The 19,936-nt window shown below is 42.5% G+C and overlaps 1 protein-coding gene across 4 annotated transcripts in view; it reads left to right on the top strand.

Moving 5' to 3' along the window:
* The window catches only part of ST6GAL2 (ST6 beta-galactoside alpha-2,6-sialyltransferase 2), a 171,608-nt gene that overhangs the window by 113,277 nt on the left and 38,395 nt on the right, over positions 1 to 19,936 (top strand). Inside the window, exons 1-2 of one of the 4 annotated variants that reach the window (XM_038136786.1) lie at positions 10,333 to 10,460; positions 11,221 to 11,287. The exons of 1 other annotated variant lie outside the window; for it this stretch is intronic. In XM_038136786.1, the coding sequence (XP_037992714.1) occupies positions 11,255 to 11,287 (33 nt within the window). In that variant the 5' untranslated portion in view covers positions 10,333 to 10,460; positions 11,221 to 11,254. Of the gene's footprint in view, positions 1 to 10,224; positions 10,461 to 11,220; positions 11,288 to 19,936 lie in introns of those variants that run through there. 2 more of the 4 variants (XM_038136792.1, XM_038136811.1) reach the window with 2 other exon arrangements.

The raw sequence follows: 19,936 nt of genomic DNA, 5'->3' as shown, positions 1-19,936 counted from the left end.
ATGAGAAGTCTGGCTACAGATATTCAGGAAATTCCCTGCCAAAGGTTGTGCTATTTATCCACAGTGCGCTGTATATGCTTTACAGATATGGAATATAATTAATGGATAATATTACCTGTCTCCATTTTTAAAGCTGTTGCTTCAAGATGATGTCACATACAGACAATACTCCCTGGCTAAATTAAACTCCCATGGCAGTAGCGAGGGAAGAAATTTAGGGCTATGCTACACAAGCCCAGATCCCATTGCTTCATTTTGCAATAGAAATGACGTACAGGTAGGCTAGCTTGTCTTATTTGCAGTTATTCTGTACTCTGATTTTCTTATATTATGGAACAGTTAGACCAAAAACATGTTGTTGTTAGAGCCATGTACAATCTGCTCTTTCTGCTTTGAGAATGCTTTGTTTATAAGCTATTTGTTGGAGAGAAAGAGGACAAATAGGAGAGGCCCATCCCATATTGCTAAAACTAAATTCAGATATGATAGAGACACAGAAGTGGTGCCACAGTCCTTCCAGTTTCATCTGCTTTTGATCCTACCTCTGTGGAAAATAACAGCAAGTCCCCATTGATCCCAAGGTTAGAGAGCAGGGCTTGACTTCAAAACATCTGCTGAACAGCTCTCGGGTGAGTGCTGACATTTTTGACTCTCAAGCCCTTCATTAGGGTTTGCTGGCTTGTTTCATACTTAATAAACTTGCTGTGCAGTCATGATGTTCCTGCTGCTATGGGAGACAGCCCATGGATAATATACACCCCCATGAATTCCCATCAGGAGGTGTAGATGTTCCATTATAATGCAGGTATATTTACAACTACTTCCATCCTGTTTGACATTCACTAGACTTCTTTGTTTGTAATCCAACCAGATTTACGTGCTCCTATATTGCTGAAATCTCAGTGTGCTCCTGCATCATCTCTGGCACCAGGCACATTTTCTTGGTCTTCTTCACAGATACCAGGATTTCTCAGAACACAGAGTTACCTTTTCTCAAAGTCCACCTGCTGTAATTTTACTTTGGGTTTATGATTTTGTTCTTTTGGGACCAGGTGATAATTGGAGTAAAAGGTCTTTCTGGGGTTAAGAAAAACTGTACCTCTTTGCCTTAGCAAATATAAGAAGGATATAGATCTTATAGGGCTATAAGCTCAAACTCACATCCACCATACTATTTCCTTACCATGCTGAAACTTTCTTTATCATAAGATCAAAGCCTTGCCAAGCCTTACTTTGCCTTGCCTTGCCTTCCATCTTTCAGCTCTCATTTATGTGGTTTTTTTCCCTTTTTCTCCAAATTGCTAGTGAATGACTGCAACCTTAGCTAGATTTCCCACCAACTTGACCAGTTCAGACTTTTGTAACAGATTTAAGTAATTGTCCGGTTATTTAAGATACAGCCACTTATTAGTCCAAGAGGATTTCCATGTGCTGGAGAAACACAGATGTTCTGCAGTTTCCTCTTAATAGGTGAAAGTCCCTGCTTCTTTAGTTTTCCTCTGGTGAGCAGATGGGCCAAATGTTCCAAGAGCTGCAATCTGACACAGATATGTATTCATGGTCCCTGATGAGAAACAGAAAAAACTTTGTATTGAGGTCTCAAATTGATACCATTGTTTGTTGCAAATTTCCCAGATGTTATGTCTCAAATGTTTTCATGATGCAGGGGAAAACAGCACTTTCCCTGCAGTTAGAGGAGCTCAAGGCTTTCCAATTATGGTCACACACTCAGACTTATTAGCACAAAATTTAATTTGAGTTAATCAGACTGAGGTGGGTAGAGCGTGAAACTAACTTGACTTCCATTTTGCATCATACAGCAAACCAACTTGGTGAAATCACTGTAGAAATCTGAGCTACAAATGATGGATGAGCTGAAAAAAACCCAGAGAATGAACAGAGTTGTGCAATCATCACTGCACTAAAAGGCACACAATATTCAATTCACTTGTTTGGAGAAATGCTTTACTTCCCTGGCAAATCAAAGGGTGTGTGCCCTCAGCTGCACCCATGTTTTGCCTCTGAAGCCAAGAACAGAGTTTGGACCTAAAATAATTGCCTTCAGCATCCCCTCTGTTCTGAGAGCTGTATGTGCTCTGTCAGTCAATCTTGTCAGAATTTTTCAAACAGCTATTTTTGCCAGGAAATGACAATATAATGAAAATAGAAACACATCAGTTTCAATGAAATTTCCATTTGCAGTTCAAGAGCCTTGTTCAAAATCCAGAGAAAAAGACATGCATTCACTGGGGGCAAGCCAGAAGCCACAAGTTGTCCAAGTGGAAGGGATATGGGTTTCAAGTGTCTGCTCCTTGTGAGGAAGAGTAAGAATATACACCTGAAATCTTCCACAGATCAGAAAAGTACAGTGATGACTAGCTCTCCTGGAAGCATGTGTTCCCTTGAACCTATTCAAAAAGCTTCTGTTTCACTTTGATTAAGAACAAATTCTTGACATTTTCCTTTGATTTTTTTCTCTTTTTTCAAACCAAAATTCCATTTTCCAGCAAAGGGTAACATTAATTTTCCTTTTCCAACTCTCTGCCACCTTTTCTGTGTGGCTAAAATAAATGTTTGGGAGATGGAAGAGGGCCCATACACTGTGTGCCTCTATCTGAGCCTTATAAACAACTGGAAAAATAAAACAATGCTTCTCAAGCATTGATCTCCAACTTTTTCAGTAAGGTTTTCACAAGTTGACCCATCTCTTGCTATAAACGGTCTTGGTTTTGGAACAGAGATATTTCTGTCTTGGAGTAAATTGCAAATTTGAGAAGGGTATCAGCTCAGCAAGAAAGCTGCAGAAAATTATAGAACATAAAAGAGGTAGGTTTGGAGGGGAGAATCAAGAGAGAAAGGCTTCCACTTCCTTCGACAAGAGCGTACAAAACAAAACTATTGAAGTTCAATTCTGTGCAGAAAAACTGGGTGAGACAGGGACTGAAGCAATGTCAGATGGGCAGAGGAATCAGGAAAAGGGACGTGGTCTTACAGCCATGGTGACAGATGGGCATCTAGCTTCTGACAACAGGACAAAGCTCCTCCTGTTTATACCCAGTGCTATCTACAGGAGGAGAAGATTCCCCGCACTAAATGGCCAGAATATTTTTGTTTTCAGGAAAAGACTAAATTTTATCACCAAATGGGAGACAGTGCTTACTGTTTACTGTCTTTAAACTGTGAAATATGCTGGAAAATAAAGACTTTAATTAAAGTTGTCCTTTCAATGCCTATTCCTTGTAGAAAAGTGACACCATTTCAAAACTCAGCTTTTCTCATACACCTCTATTTGCTTTCTCATTTTTCATACCATAGCTCCTATTTAACCAATTTCAGGAACATATTTAACATAGTTGCAGAAGTAACTGCAACACAAGTTAAGAGCCAGTAAAATCAAGGGCCCAGTAAAGTAGGATAAGGTACTATAGCGTATTTGATGTATCCAAAAAAAGTGGGGAATATAAGATCAATTAGCCTAAGAGTTGTTTTCCCATATTGATGTCAGAACTTCTGCCTTTGTTATTTAAACAAACCAGATAATGTTTGCACTGTAAAGCTCTGAACTGAAAATACCAAAGCCAGGTAGGAGCAGGTTTTGCCAACTCTTCCTACTAACAGTGGAGGCTAAAAGTTGCTGACTCACTTTGTGACACTAATTGGCTAAACCTCCCCATACTTTAATTGTGGTTTTAGCTGTCTTAAAAAATGTATCTGCATATTTAATGTATGATACATAGCCTGTATGTATGCAAACCACCATTAAACCACAGCACTCCTCGTATTTCTTCACTTGTCTTAAAGCATTAGGAAAGTATGCACGATGAGAGCAGCTTTGCTACACTGATCTATCCTCACTCCCTTGCAGCAGAGAGGATGCCAGGGGGCTTTTTTAGGCTGTGTACAGCAGAAACCAAGGCAGCATTTCCCAGGCCAGATGCAAAGTTACATGAAACAGAGTAGCAACAAACTAGCAATAACCAGCTCCGGAGCAAAGAGCAGTCAGCAACCAAGTTACTCCTGGGGAAGCGCCCTTGCATGTTAAATCAAGAAGAAAGTGATGACCCATTTTCGAAGCATAAAGTCATTCCTGTAGGAAAACTAACTTTCTTAAGCAGTTCCTACAGAGGCAAAACCAGTGTATAGGACTTCTGCAAAGCTGCAATCCCACTGGAGTCTGTGAATCCGATCCGGAGAAGCATTGCATGTTGCCCTGGAACTGCAAATGCTGTTGGCCAGACAACACTAGGAGGGACACTTGCAGGAGGAGCAGGCACTAAGGATGAATTCATGAGTCCCTTCTGATCAAGTGGTATCAGGGTACTCTTTTTTGACTTTTTGGTTATGTCTGATAAACGCTTAATTTAAGGAGATGAAGGCTGGCCGTGGTGATCAGGACAGATGGAAGGATCTTCTAGATCCCTTCAGGTACAAATGCCCTAAATCAGACCTCCACAGTGGTCAGCAGGAGGCCAGAGAAGGGGAAGAGATGGCAGAACAGGAGAGGCCTTCTCCTCCAGGCAGGTGCACACTCTGCCTGGGCTGCAGGGATCACTCCTGGCCTCGCATGCTGCCCTGCAGGGATCACTCCTGGCCTCGCATGCTGCCCTGCAGGGATCACTCCTGGCCTCGCATGCTGCCCTGCAGGGATCACTCCTGGCCTCGCATGCTGCCCTGCCTCGCTCTGACAGGCTGGGCTGCCTCTGAGCCAATCTCTGCTGCCCTGGGCAGGCTGGGCAGAGCAGCCTCTCTGCCTGCAAATGAATATGTATCTGTTTCCCTACTGGTAACACCATCCAGGCAAATATGTATTTCTCCTTTGGAAGGAAGTATTCCACTGTACATTGAGAAAACTCAGATTCCGAACACAATTTTTTTTCTCCATTCTCCCATCTTGATGATTCAGCAGATAAGGCACATTATTTTTTCTTCAAAAAGCTGCTACATAAACCCATGTTTATTTCAGTTAACCTTTTCACCCAAAGAGCCAGCTCACTGCAGCTCATCAGTAAGGCCTCCATATATCACAACCACTCAGAGTGCAGGCAGAGATTAATTCAATGTAATTTTGTGTATAAAATTTGCTCCAAAACTCATCTTGTCTCCAGATATTTATTTACCTATACAGAATATCCAGGGTTTGAATTCCAGCACTGACTGATTTTTAATAAAAATTCCCCAAACACTACAAATTATTTTAGCATCTTCAACTTCCACCAGCAGTTGACAAGGAGTCAAGGCACAGAGTACGCAATGAGTGCTGCCAGTAGTAATAAATAACAGTGAGAAAAATGGACAGAAAGTTCCTGTGCTTCAGCATAAAATTGGATGAGAACATTGTTCAAGTTCATCAAAGCAGTCAGCTTTTAGGAACATTTTACTGCCCATGTCTTTAGGATGCTGCTAGTCTTTTGCTTGTGTAGGATTTGTGATCTTGTTAACATGACAAACTGAGATTTATGACATTTGTGATTTTAGCTGCATGACTATGCCTATAATGCTTGTTCAGTGCCATGAAAACACTGGCTGGAGGATGGGTGCTGAGGTCGGTGGGACAGAGCACCAGAGGCAACAGCAGGGAGCTCCTGGCCCTGATGATTTTGAAGTCCCAACCCTCTTACTCACTTGTTTTACAAATGCAGCTGAAGTCCACCCTTTTTCACAGCTTAGGGATGACTTCTGCAATAATGTGACAATTAGCAAAAAAAACCCCAAGCTGAAGGTAGCTCTGGTACCTTTGTCTTTTCATTTCAGCTCTTTACTGTTTCTTATAAAACTGTCTTGATGAGAAGTCAGAGAGATGAATTGCATGTATAATGACATAAATGGACAGGTGACCCTAGTGTTGTTACAAGTTCATGGAAGTCCGTGTTTCCTTCCTAAGGCAAATATGAGGGAGAGGAAAGCAAAGAATAGGCTCTGATTCTGCTTGTTGGCTTCCACATCTGAGCCAGCACTGAAGGATAAGAATTAGTTATGAATACAGGTCAGGTCAGCAGTAAGTTAGCACATTCCTTCAAGACCAGGGAAAACTAGAAAGAAATTTGTGTCCATTATATCTTTGTGTCCCAGGGCTGCTTCAGAGATGGCGTAGCTCACACTTGGTGGCCAGACTCTGGATTTGCAATCCATTCTGTCTCCTACTGCACCTTGCCCAGACACAAAGAACATTAGCCAGCAACTGGGCTGGCTCTTCATACACACAGGCAACAGGATACGCACAGAATTCTTCCTGACATCATCTGTGCCATGCTGGCAAATACTACTTCTTCCCTTCTTTTTTCCCCTGCCAGCTCAGTGCAAGCAAAAAGAGTTCTTGGAAAAACTTTGTGCGCACACAGAGCAAGGATGTAACTTTGTGCAGACATCCATCAGCAAGGATGTAACAAGCCTTGTGAGCACAGCCAAATGTGCACACACATCTGAAACTAAACCACCTCACCACTGAGTCAGGGAGAATTTGTCACGATGTTTCTGAAGGGCAGAGAAACAGCTTGCTTGGGAGAGGAGGCAATTCTGCCAATCATCTGCCATGAGATGATATGAGAAAAAGAAACCAGGCCACTCTCTCTCCTAAGGGAGAGCTGTTAATTGAGGTCTGTATGTTCCAATCCTAAATCCACATAGGCAACTGAACAACTGCAATGCTGAAATGCATCTGATGTGTGCAGAAACCAACAATAGTATCTTCAGCTTATAAAAAAATCTACTTGATGACTGCATTAACAAAAATCATGGCATGTGATAACTGCAGGTCCCTCCTGGTGCAGCAGGATACAAATGCCAGGCCAAAAGAGCCTTACCCAGAGGCAGCACTGGTGGAGATTCGCCACCTCGTTGTTAAAGGGATCAGTCTGAAGCATGTTTCTTCCTTCCCACCCCAAGGAGGGAAAGCACACTTCCCCGAGATGTTTGAGGGTTTGCAGAAAGGCAGTCGGAACCCACCTAACAAGTCCCCTTTGGAAGTGATAACAGAAAAATACCTCAAGGAACTATGAGAAGTGGGAGGTGCACAATCTGCAGACACCCAGAACTTACTCATTCATGTAACCTTAATAGCAGTTATTTGTTCAAAACCAAGGAAGTCATAAAATAAAATTGCACTTCCTTGGGTGAAACTCAGTTTTTGTAGAGTCAAGAGAAAAATTCTCTTTTCCATCAGTGGAGTCATACTATCTAAGAATATATTCTGAAAAGGTTAAATAAGCTTGTGCCTGGGCTTTAAGGATCTTTGTGTACTGTACCTGCCAGTTTAAATGATGACTGCAAAGATCTGTTATAAAACTTTTTTCAGGAGACGCAAAAGCTTTCTCTGTGCCACTGTTTTTGATACACTGTGACTCTTGCTCATAGTAAATTAGGTTATTTATCCCTTTTATTTATATGCACTGCTCTAACACAGTAACAAACCAAAGTGATAGATACATCTCTAGCAGTCATCAAACTCAATAACAAAGCAACAGCAACTGTGTGTAACTTTACCCTATTGCTATCAATTTATATAAAAGACAAATTCTTCAAGTGCAAACATATGAAAGTAAATTCTTTACCGTTCTGGACTTCCAGCTATTACTATGTCCTCTGATCTAAAATCCTTGCCCAGGCAGCTCCCACATAAGGGAGACCTGATGTTGATCTCACAGACTTTATCCCAATTCACCTTCTGGCTTCCAGAGAAGCTGTTCTTTATTATTCTGCAGAAATTGAAGGCAGAATCAGGCCAATGATCGGAAATACACAGGATGCAGAGTTCTTCCATTTTGGAGTTCAGAGTCTAAGCCAAAAGCAGAATGTCAAAGGCTGAAGCAAACCTTATTGGATTGCAGAATAACTCCTTCTGCCTTCTGCAGATAAATTTTACATTTAGATGCATAGGGGAGACTCCCACTGCAGTCAATAAAAATTATGCTCATCCAGCGTTTTGTCACCAGCCCAACTGCCCATTCTGTAAGTGCTTTGCTGAAAAAAAGGGAAGTCTTCAGGCAACAAGCATTCCTGATGCTGTGTTTAAACTATCCCAGATTCCCACGTAGAATCTCTTAGCTTTACCAGCTTCCCTGAAATACTCACCTAATTTATGCTATTCATTTACATTCTATTCCAAATTGAAGTTCGATTTCACTGGCGTATTAAAATGAGCATACTAAAGGATGGTGCATTTTAAAATAGTAACAGATGGATATGTCTGTAGAGTTGTACAGATTTAGATTCCTACTTTAATTATATAATTTTTAAAAATTGAGTAAGCCGTATGCACCTTTCACTTTGTTTCTTGAAACATGTGCTTATAGTTTATTCTATGAGCCAGCATGCAATATAATATCATTTTGTTGACAGATGCAGCAAGTCTGGGCAAAAAAATAAAATTACTGGGAAAATATCCATCCCTTAATGGCTAACTATCTTTTTAAATTTAGATTTTTGAATTAATGCTATAGAGGACTATTCCTCAAGCAGCACTGTTCCCCAAATAAAACCAGTTTGTGGATGTATCTACATCACAGTGTCCCTGAATAGAATTTTTGCTGTCTTTATGTGTGTAAGACAACTTCTCCTATCACATTGATAAACAAGGATTTTTATATTTTTGAAGTAATTAGCTCTAGGTTTGAAATTTGTTTTCAAAATGTCTTAGACTGGAGGAAAATATGATCTTTTTGTTCATTAATTGTTTTGCTATTCATGAAATTCCTCAAAATGGAATAAGTAAGTGCATGAATTTACCTAGAATTTAGAAACATTATTTGCTTTTGGCATCAAGTGTTATCATTTGAAACAATCATAGTTTTTAACCTATTAACCTATTCTTGATTGTGCTTTGCCTTTCACATCCTTGTGATGCTACCTCTTAATTTAGGAAATGGCACCTTTTTCCTTTAGTTCTAATGGCTTTCACTTCGACACTTGTTTCGCAGCTTGGAAGGCGTGCCTTTTGCAGGCATGCTGCTCCGATCAGCTTACACCTTACAAATATGGGCACAAAGAGGCTTCAGTCTCAGATGCATTTACACAGAGCTTATCTTGGAGCGCAGACTCGGCACAAAAAAAAAGGTTATCTGTCATTATCCTAATTATTTGTAAGCGACGACTTACTTAGACTATTTGCAAAGTAAACTACTATTAAATTTGAACCAAAAGTAAAATATGCTTTAAGGTATTTCTAGCCTTTCAGCAAGCTGAGAAAGCACACCGAGGACTGCACGGAAAACATTTCCCTTTTCCTGTGCCACTGGACGGACACGAAGTCCCAGCTGAGCGATCAGTGCCGCGTGGGTCCGGCGGCAGGAGGGCGCATTCACCGCGCTCCGGTAGCATCTGTCTGATCTCTCCTTTCCTTTGTGATCGCTGATCCAACAGCCCTGTTTCGCATTGTTTTTCTACCCGCTTTATTAGCGAGTTAATGCGTTTCTTCTCAGGAGACCTTTAAGCTTAAAATATTTCTTTAATTAACGGAGCCTAATCTTAAAGAGCCAAAGCCGGCTGCGGCGCTTCCACGCCGCGTGAGTGCGGGAATCCCACCGCCCCGGCTCCCGGTGGACGCTGAGGAAAGGACCGTGCCTTCAACTTGCCGGACCGGTCACGGAGAGACCCCGTGTCCCCGGCCGGCCCCCGGAGTCCCGGTGCCGGAACGCTCCGGGGCTCCCCGCGCTCGGCAGGCGGGGGTCACCGAGACAAGGGGAGAACGCTGCCGGTCCCTCGCCCACGCCCCTCCCACCCTTCCCTGCCGCTTTGAACTTCTCCAGCACAGACCCCCGAAGGTGCAGCGGGGTCCCGGCACGCCACGCCACGCCGGGGGAAGGCGCAGCGCCAGCGCGCCATCCCCGAGCATCCCCCCGTCCCCGCCGACGCGGAGGAAGATGCCCCGCTGCCGCGGGCCTCACGCACTCCCCCCCGCGCCGAAGATGCAGCGCTGTCCCCAGCCCCTGCCCGTGCGGAGGAAAGCGCGGCAGTACCCCCCGCCGCCGGGGTGACCCCCTCCCGCCGAAGCTCCCGCCCCTCCCGCCGCTGCCCTTCCCGAACAATGAGCCGGGACAGCGCGGCACGGCCCCGGGGCAACCCCGGCATGTCCGCCCGGCCCCCTCCGCCGCCAGCGAGCGCAGCCTCCCGCCCCGCCGCCGTAGCGCCCGGCTCCGCCCGCGAGGTACCGGGGGCGGGGGCACCCCCATCCCGGGAGGGGCCGGGCGGCAGCGCGGGGGGCGCTCGGCCGTGTGCGGGGGGCGGCTCCCGGGGGCGGTGCCGTGCCGTGCCGAGCCGAGCCGAGCCGCCCGTGCCGCCGCGATCCGGCCGAGCCGCGGTGCCGCCCGCCCCCGGCCGCTGCCCGCGCCCTGCGCTTTGTGCGTGCGGCGGCAGCACCATGCGGGGGGAGCGGCTCCGCGTGGGACGCGGCGAGGCGGAGCGCCCGCGCCGCCCCGGCTGCTGCACCTCGGGGGGCAGGGCCCCCAGAGAGCCCTGAGCGCCCGGCGGTACGTAGGGGCGACCCCGGGCGGAGAGCGCTTCTCTCTTTTATTATTATTCTTTTGGGGGGTTTTTTTGTTTGTTTCTAGGAGGTGGGTGGTGATGGTGAAGGGGAGGGTTTCTACTGTGCAGCGTTTGCTGGAAGGAAAACCCTGTAGGTGAAGCCGTATGGGTTCTCAGTGGCATGGCTTAGTGGCTTCTTGGCTTAACAGTTTTCGGGCAGGGAGTGTGCAGGGTGTGCTTTGGGAGGGCTCGACTGCTCAAGAGAGCTTGAATGGATACGTTTAGAGAAGCAGCGCTTTCCAGGAATTTAAATGAGACCCTTTTTTTTTTGTGGTTGCTTTTCGAGGCTGTTCTGTTAGTTCTATATTTGCTTTTGCAGATTGCTCTTATCAATAGTTAGGCAGCTGTGGTAGCATATAAAAATCGATGTTCTCAAAGGAAAAAAGAATGTCTTGGCGAATTCACCTCTGCTAAGCGGTGTGGATCACTACTGTGGTCTGGTTTTATAATTTATCAGGAATGTTATAGTCTCTAATGCTCAACTACCATTTCTAGTTTATTTTGTTATGCCAATGTGTTTCTTTTGGTACTAGAAAAAAAAATTGATTGGGTTACTCATTCAAGTAATTTAGTTGATAACTTGGAGGAACGTTTAGTCATCTCATTTCAGATGTGGAGGGAAATGCTAAGAGAAAGGTAGGAGGCAGTGGCAAACCTCAAGGTTTAGGTTTTTGCACATTTTTAAATTTGATTTTCCTTTTTCAGTCTTGCAAACTTTCTGAACTTTAACCCTTTTGCAATGAAACTTTCCAGGCGTGGCATCTGCATCCAGGTAATTTTAATACATACATATATATGTATATATATGTGTGTGTGTGTGTGTGTGTGTGTATTTTTCTTGTTTGGAAACTTAGGTGAAAATTCAACTGGTTTGCATAGTGTGGGGCTGTAGGGTATGGGGAAAGAATTACCACATTTTTTCCATTTAAAGATGGAGCTCCTGCAGGTTTTGGGGGGGATTTTAGTTCTTTTTTTTTGTTTTTTTTGTTTTTTTTTTGTTTTTTTGTTTGTTTTTTTTTTTTATTAAGGGTATTTTATTATTTATGTAAATCTGAAGTATGGTTTAGAGGTATTATTCTTTCATGGGCAGTTTCTGATTAAAATACTCTTTGATGGAAATCCTGCCATGGATACACACAAAATTAGTAGGTATCTTGCTAAGACCAACTGCAGCACTATTGGGAAAATATGTGCTATCTTTGCTGAATGAGAAGCTGTGATAATGGGTCTGGAGGTGAGATCCCATCCATGTACTCACACCCAAGGACTCAACACTGATTTCTGCAGCTGACAACTTTGTGGACACCTCTGCTGTCGGAGGCAGGCTCCTCTTGCCATTTGCTGTGGAAGTGCTGGATTCGAGATCTTGTAAGTGAAGACTTCAAACTATTTGTAGGCAGAAGTCTTCTCTGATTGAGTTTAGGATGTCTAAAACTCCTGGTGTGGTAGTCAGAGAACTCTTTTCTATTCTACACTTCATTTGGGCAGAGGACAGGATTTCCCAGCATTGTCCACGCTGCACATTCAGAGTTGGAGGATGTATACAAAATGTTAGAGGTTTCTTGCAAGGTTACAGAGTTCTACGTCTATGGTTTGATAAGTGTTTTCTACCAAGGACATGAAAAGGAAGGCCAAACAATGGGGGAAATGTTACAAAAACTTTTATAGGGAGCTTAAAGAGATGCTAGTGTTGCATATGTAAACGTCATAGTGGAAAGATGTCATGGATGAAGTTGTGTGCTCATCTCATGTCTCGTCCTTTGGAATCTGCAAAATGATTGTTACATGCCCTCTTAGGTTAAATGTAGATTTTTGCATAAGTAAAATCAGAAAGCATACTTTGTGCATAATTTAAAATCAAGAAAGAAAAATTTAAAAATAAATGTAATACTACAGATTTTTTTTATTTTTTAATTTTATTGCAGGTTAGTTAAATAAGGTAGAACGGCATCCTGGTGGTGGCATCCTAACAATTGCATTGTGAATTGATGCTGTGTGTGCTGCTTACTGCATAAACTATTGGGGCATGCTGACTTTTACATGAGTTGTTGGAATGCTACTGGCCCATCAGAAATAGTATGCAAATCTCTCTGCGGTAATTTTCAGACTGTGATTTGGAAACTTCTCTGTACTTGCTAGGGAATTGGCTAGCAGTCTGCAGAGGAGTACTTGGGCATATGGTATAGGCTTATTTTCCATACATTTAGCTACTAATGGCATTAAAATAAGCCAAAATACATTAATTACCTCTCTAATATTAATTATCTTGTTAAGAATTTGCTGAAAATACTATTAAAATCACAGATGTGCACAAAGGCAGTGTGATCAGTGTGAAGGCAAATCCAGGGAATAGGGTCAGTGGGAAATTTGTTGATCTGCAAAAGTTTTCTAAGATGCAGTTGTTGCTACAAAAAATTGTTTGCTCCCGTGGCATTGTAACCTTGGAACAAAGACATAGGGACTTGCTTCAAGGAATGGAAAATCTGACTTTACTGCTACTTTTGTTGTTAAGGGATCATTTTTGTTGAGTAAGGCTGTTGGCTTCCTCAGCCTAAAGGTTTACAACCCTTAAATAGCTCTTCCTGACACTAAGCAGTATCCCTTTGATGTGTTTCAAGTGTGTTAGAAAGGCTGGCTGGCAACATTGGTACTGATGAATGAAAAAGAGAGAAATTTACAACATCAGATAGTTTCTTTAAATTATTTCCCTTGTTGTTAGTTATTACCAAGCATTAGACTGCCCCACTTGAATATAATTAATGTAGTAAATGGCTTATTAGGCACCATCTGAACTTTTGCCTTGTTTAATTATAGAAGCTTAGTGCAGTGGTCTGTGTACAATATTCACCCCAAATAATTGCTTTCAGACTTTTATCTGACTATGGTTATTTTTGGAGCAGCTGCATACATGGCTTTTCCCTGAACTTTGCACTTCTTAGGCTCGCTGCAGTCCTGACACTACATTTTCATTTGCATAACTAAAAGCGGGTGTGTTTTGATTTTGCTGGTAGTAATTCGGAGCAATTTTTCTGCATGCCATTCATATGTTAATGTGTTTTGAGCTTCCTTAAAATTCTCTAATTCATATTTAGGTATCAATCAATCCATTACATAAATGGGAAAGTTGTAATAATTTTTTTTAAAGTTTTTTAATTGTTACTGAAGTTAAAAGTATTTTTTCCAGTGTCATTGTATGTATTGAAAATTATGTTAAAAGTGTGAAAGGAGTGGCATGGGATGAAATCAGCACCACAAAGGGTTTACAATAAAGCGTTCAGATTCAGCAAGCCCTTCTTCATGTGCTTAATTATGTATATTAATTTCACAACAAATTCTGTCTTCCTCTAGTAAAACTCATGGTGACATATTTAGAATGCATGATCATGTGAAAAGCTGAGTATGGCTACCATATTACACCTGTAAAAACCCCTGATACTTGTTACTGGGTTTGTGAACATTTTGTATTTTAGATCCAGTTTTTTCTGAGGTACAACCATGGAAAACTGATTTTCTTGATCTGTAACACTTCTAAAAATAATCTTGTAAAGAAATTCAGATTTCTTTTTATCTGGTCTGAAAATTTTACATAGACCAGTGCTTCAATAGTTGGCCTCAAGGGCAAGGCATGCCAAAATCATTCTGTTTGCTGTATGCATCTCTCAGAGATTGTCTCTTTCCAGAAGGATAAACTCTTGAAGAGTTAAATATCAGGGAGTTGTTCCCAGTGTTCTTGATGAGGGTCCTTGACCTTGGGAGCTCCCACCAGACAGATGCTCTGGCAGACCTTGTTGGTCTGCAGACCTTCAAAGCCCTCTTTGACACCAGTCACTTTGGAGAGGCCAGTTCTTCCATGCTGCTGAAGATGGCCAGAGGCTTGGAGGAGCTGAGAAGGTGGAACAGAGCTTAGCTGAGAGGTGTGGCAGCCTGGATTGCTGTTATGTTTCACTGGAGATGCAGCTGTACAGCTGGTTGTGTGTGTATTAGCACACTGTGCTTTCTGGAAGGTGCTTAAGAAATCTAAATGTAAATTAAAAGTAAATGTTATTCATTGCATAGCTCTGCGGTTGTCATCAGAGCAGGATTCACTGCAGCTTTTGTGCAGTCCCCTGTGTATTAAATTGTACCAATGCTATCCCAGAGTAGGGTGTTACATAGCTGGGGCTGTGAAATGACTGTGAGTGCTCTGAGGTATGATCACAAAATCTTTGTAATAACCAAATGTTAACTGTTAACTTTGGAAAGTTTCTTCTTCACATGTGATGTGTATTTGTCTGGCTGGAAGATATGTGGCCAACCGGATACAGAGGGCTTAGCAAAATGGGGAGATTTGTTCTGTCACTTTTTGAATCTCTTATGTCATTGATGGAGCCAGAGGTCTGGAGGGTGTAAAATTTGATGAGGTCTCTTTATAGCATCCTCAGTTTAAAGCAACTGTGCTAAGTTCTATATGTAATTTTAGTAGCGGAGTTGTCTTTCTGTCCATCACTGGAAGAACTACTTTTGGTCTAGTCACTGTCATATTGGAGTCTCAGCAAAGGCTCTGATCCTGTCTCTGAAATACCAAGTCACATCTGCCCGCGAAGTTCTGAGTAAATACCTTCTGTGTATAAAAATGTAGTGATGTGCTCTACAATCATAGTCCAAAATGCCCTCAAACTTTGCATAATTGAGTAGTGAAGAATTTGCCATTCTCTTATGAGGCTGATGCCTAGATGAGAAAATGCTAGTTAAGGGTGCTCTTTCAACACAATCTGAAAAATGCAGATGTTTCATAATTCACTGTACAAAGCAGGAGGTGTTCGGCTCTGGACTGACAATGGAATATTGGGCCATTCACCCTTTCGCTGTGTCAGGGAAGGGAGGTCAGTAACAAATGAAAGCTGTTACCATCTGATGGCTGTTCAGTCACCTGTGAAATGTGGTTTCTAATAGACAGGTTTCCACATGATAGGAGCAGCAACCGCAATTAGATGAGCAGAGCCAGCCCCCTTGTCAGAAGCCTCGTACATCATGCCTCATCTTAGCCTCAAACCGATCCCACCAGTTAAGTGTTTCCAAACACTGCCCAGGGACCTGGGAGTGCTCTGTCTGCTGGTGGAGAAAGAGCGTGTTTATTGTCGAAGCTGTTGGCCTTTTTCTCCTAGAAAGGCTTCATCTGTGAAAGCAGAAAAAAGTAGAGCCTACAGCAGCATCCATGCTGTCCTGGCTCCATGTGAATAAGTTGCTTGCAAAATGTTTAAAGGCTTTATTGGGTTTAGGATTTCATCCTGTGGAAGCATTATAGAGGGCACCCTGTATCTCCCAGTGAAGCTAGCTAATCATGTCCAGACGTGGTAGTAGTTAGCTGACAAATTGGCTGAGAAGTCAATGATTAATTTTAACAAATGAGTTTTCTTTGAATGCAAGTTCATGCGTGACAATTATAACAGTATGCCTATGATAAAATTAGAGATTTTTTATTCTTAAATTTCAAATCCACTTGTGTATGATTATTTTTTCCAGCGTCTTAAAACATCTGCCTTTTGTGGGAAGTATTGCTGGGGGAAGGGGACAAACACACATAGAAAATAAATGCTCTTTCTTTCCCAAAATACCCTAAATACCAATGAAACGTTCAAATTGATTGCAAAATTTCTTTTTAGTGCTAAAGGAATATTTAATATATGGTATCATACATTCTGTAAGGCCTCTGGTGTCTTCAGTGAACCACAGCTCTAATACCCAGTCCCATAAAACTAGTGGAAGGTTTTGTATCACCTTTAAGTGAACTCAAGGTCTAGACTCCAGTGAATCCTAGTTTGTGTTCTAGCTGCAGGCTCCTCTTAACAGGAGACTCTGAACTTGGGTGGTAGGAAACAAAGCTGCTAGCAAACATACCTGAGTTGGGTCATATTTTGATGTATTGAGGAAGCTGCTTTTAAAATCAAGCCTGCTCGGGCTAAATATATTGTGAGATGTTAGGGAGAAAGCATTAAGAATAAGAGGAATGTAGGATTTTTTTTGAATAAAGCAGTGTACACTATGTGGCTTTTTTTTCTCCCCTTAAAGATTGTGGTGCTAGCACAGAAATTGCATTAGAGCTGCATAGACAAGAAGTCTTCTATCTCAAGGACACAAATGCGTCCTATAGGAAATCAAGCCGTGACTTGTTTTTAGGCATTCAACTTGGATCCAGTTTTGCAGACGGATGGAAGTTTGTGATCAAACCACCTTGACTCCATGTTCAGATCTTTATTAGCTCAGCTGAAGGGCACAGAGTATCAAGGGTGGCTTTGCAGCAATGATTTTGTGTTACTGTAGCAGTGTGGTGTTGACATTTTCTTTATGATATGCTACCTAAATTTCAGAATCTTATCATTCACCTATGAACCACATGTTCAGATATAAAGTGTAGTTAAAAGGTCTATTTAGTGGAAGAAGTTTTACTAAGTATAAAAATGATAGCTTTGACAAAATAGAGAAGAATGTGCCATTAACAAAGAGAACTAATTTTTCTTTTTCTTTCTTTTGTTTTTTTTAAACATGCATAACTCTAAAGCACCCTTGGATGTAAAAGACACTTAGAGAAAGACCTTTAGAAAAATGGAAGTCTCTTTAAACATTGTTTCTTTCATTGTCTTGACAAACCTTAAAAAGTAGTTTCTGTGCCTGCACATTTCAGAAACAGTTCTTAGGGGTTTTATTATGTGCTGAAACATATGTTTATAAAAAAGACTATAACCTGGTGGAAAAAGTGTCTTATAATAATAAACCTGTCGATGGGCCATATGCTGCCATCAGTATGTTTGAAAAAAATAAATTCTTCTACAAGTGTTAAGTAAGTTTACAGCCTGAGTGTTAAGTTAGGGTCAGACTGTGACTCACCCTTTGTGGATTGAGAGGGGGAGGAAAGTGCCTGCGGATCCTCCTCATGCTCTTTTCATTAGCTCACAGGGCGGCAGGCGGGCTGGAGCTGGGAAGCACCCTTCCCAAAGGGCAGTGGAGGCTGGAGCTCTGGGACAGACTGCGAGAAGTTCTCCTGTAGCTTTCCATTGGTGCTCTGCAGGTTTGTGCCGGCCCAGCACAGGCCGATGTATTTTGTAAAACTTGATTAAGCATTGTGTGGTCTCTGCTGAGAGAGCACACCTCTGAGTTCAAATATCTGCTCTTTCACCTTTAAAATGCTTATAATCTAAGTTGGTACAAATAAAAGAGCTCTGATAAATCTCCAATTGGATAAGAAAGGTGGGGAAAAAAATTTCTGTTCTTTCTGTCTATTAGGTAGTTATTTCTTATTTTATGGGTGTTTTTGGTGGTTACAGCACCGGTTTTGGTTTTTAATGTAGGGGTCGTGGTCATTGCAAAGTCTTTTGTTTTTGAAGTGCAAAGTAAGATGCAGAAGGTCAAAGGATATGTCATTCTTAAAAGGCACTTTCTGTATGGGATCAATGTTTGGTAGATGTAGACACTTTCGAGCCTATTTTACTTTGGATTCACTCGCGTAGCTCTTGTGAATGGGAGTCATGCATGTGTGCATCTCAAAAAGAATAGGTCTCTTTGTAACACTGTTTCCATGTAGAAACATACTTCACCGGGAAGTGTTTTAATAGCCTAATGTTTCCCACCACTAGTCAGCTGTGCACTGCTTGTTTTCCTGGCAATGTAGCAGGTGATAGTCATTGTCAAAGGAAATATCAAACACTAAGGAGAATTGTTTAAAGTAGTTGACCATGCTGAAAGCTGTGTCAAGTGATACATGTGGTTGCCATAGTATCTGTTATCAAAATCAAGATTGTGAACAGAACAGTCCCCATCAGGAGTGAATTCCTTACCCACAGTCTCTCCAGGGTTCATCAGACAAATTAGAAGTTTTCTTAGGGGAGCAAATTTGCTTCTTGAGGGCTGAAATCTTCCCCCTAGGTGTTCCTGTCCAGAAGTCTAATGCCCTGTGTTGTGTCTAATGTCCTTGTTGTGTACAAGGCTCCTAGTCTAGAAGAGGGCCTCGGAGACCAAGAGAGTGGAGCAGAGAGGGGGGGAATCGGCTGCAGAAAAAGCACCCAGACCCCAGCACAGATTCTGCAATTGGCATGGAAATGGGAAATAGATTGGATCAGTTATTCATGGAGGAAAGAATTAGGAACTATGTGGATGTTCACTAAGAAAACTTTTTGGGTTCGTCAGAGAGTAAGGCTAAGTATGTATTGAAGGAGTAGGAAGAGGACAACGCTAAGTTGGGGAGGAAACCATTTGTGTCTGGTGTTTGCTCACCTTTCCGAGAGAGGCACTTTTGTACTGGCAAGGATGGGAAGCACCCCAGGACCATTCCTCTCCAGCTTGTCAGTCTCCCCGTGGAATCTGTGAAGTCCAGCCAAGTTCTTACACCCAGCTGGACCTGAGGGAAGGGTCCTGGGCTTCTGGGTTGCCTCCTGAGCACAGCTGATGAGGTGATGGAGCAGCCTGCAGCAGGCCAGGCTGGCTTGCCTGCAGCATGCTCAAGCCAACGTATTGTGTTAACAACTGCAGCGCTCAGAATTTGCACAAACCCACATTCAGTAATAAAATAGCCTGCAACTAGTCAAAGGCACCAGTAGTAGCCAAGCAAATTTGGAATGTGTAAGCCAACCATTTTTAAGTTATGGTGGGCCAAAAAAATTAGGGAACAGTCCAAGAAATGGAGAACACCTCACTTTTCAGGAACTCTCATATCTTCAAGATGCCTTGGCTGATCTACCTCAAACTTTCCAGAGGAGCTTTCCTTGGCGTGAGACCACGACTGAAATTTCATGTGACTGGTTTTACTTTGTTGAAGTTATGAAGGTTAAAGCTAGAGTTTGTTATAGAAAGCTAATCTCTCCATTAGAAATATTTTTGCATGTTTAATATTCATTCCATTGTCATTGTTCACTGCTTGTTCAGACTGATTCTATTTTTGCTATTTATTTCAGAGTTAGTTTTTTTTGGGTTTTTTTTTCAAGGGTAAATTCAGAGCAGTGTAGGTTGGAGCCAAAGTGTGCGTGGCTGGCTGTAGGCACATGTGGTAAGGCAGAAGCATTAGCCCTGTAACTGCTGGAGAAGGATTTGCACTTGGAGTCCCACTGCCACCGTACTGTCACTGAGAGCTTTTTTGAGTGTCTGGTTTGAGAGATCACTATTTAGTACAGCTTTTCCCTCTCTGCTCAGTCAAAGAGAGTATCTCTGTTGGCCTAGTTATACTCTGACCTCGAGGCAAAAAGTGTTTCTGATTGATGGCCAGCCTGGCATTTAGGGTTTCCCTAGTGGCAGCTCCTGCTGTGGGAAGCTGTGAGGGTGGCAGTGGCCTAAGGTGGGGATCAGTATTCTCCTTGTGTGCTTTTGAGCTGCTCTTCCTTGTGTCTAAAAATCTGTAGGCTGAAATGTCTAACTTTCAAAATTGCAAGATTTCAGACAGGCATTAGGAAACAGA

This window comes from Motacilla alba, chromosome 1 (assembly GCF_015832195.1).
Source record: "Motacilla alba alba isolate MOTALB_02 chromosome 1, Motacilla_alba_V1.0_pri, whole genome shotgun sequence".
NCBI classification, from domain to species: Eukaryota; Metazoa; Chordata; class Aves; order Passeriformes; family Motacillidae; genus Motacilla; species Motacilla alba.
The sequence above is the reverse complement of the archived record's forward strand: the minus strand, read 5'-3'. Positions and strand labels throughout refer to the sequence as shown.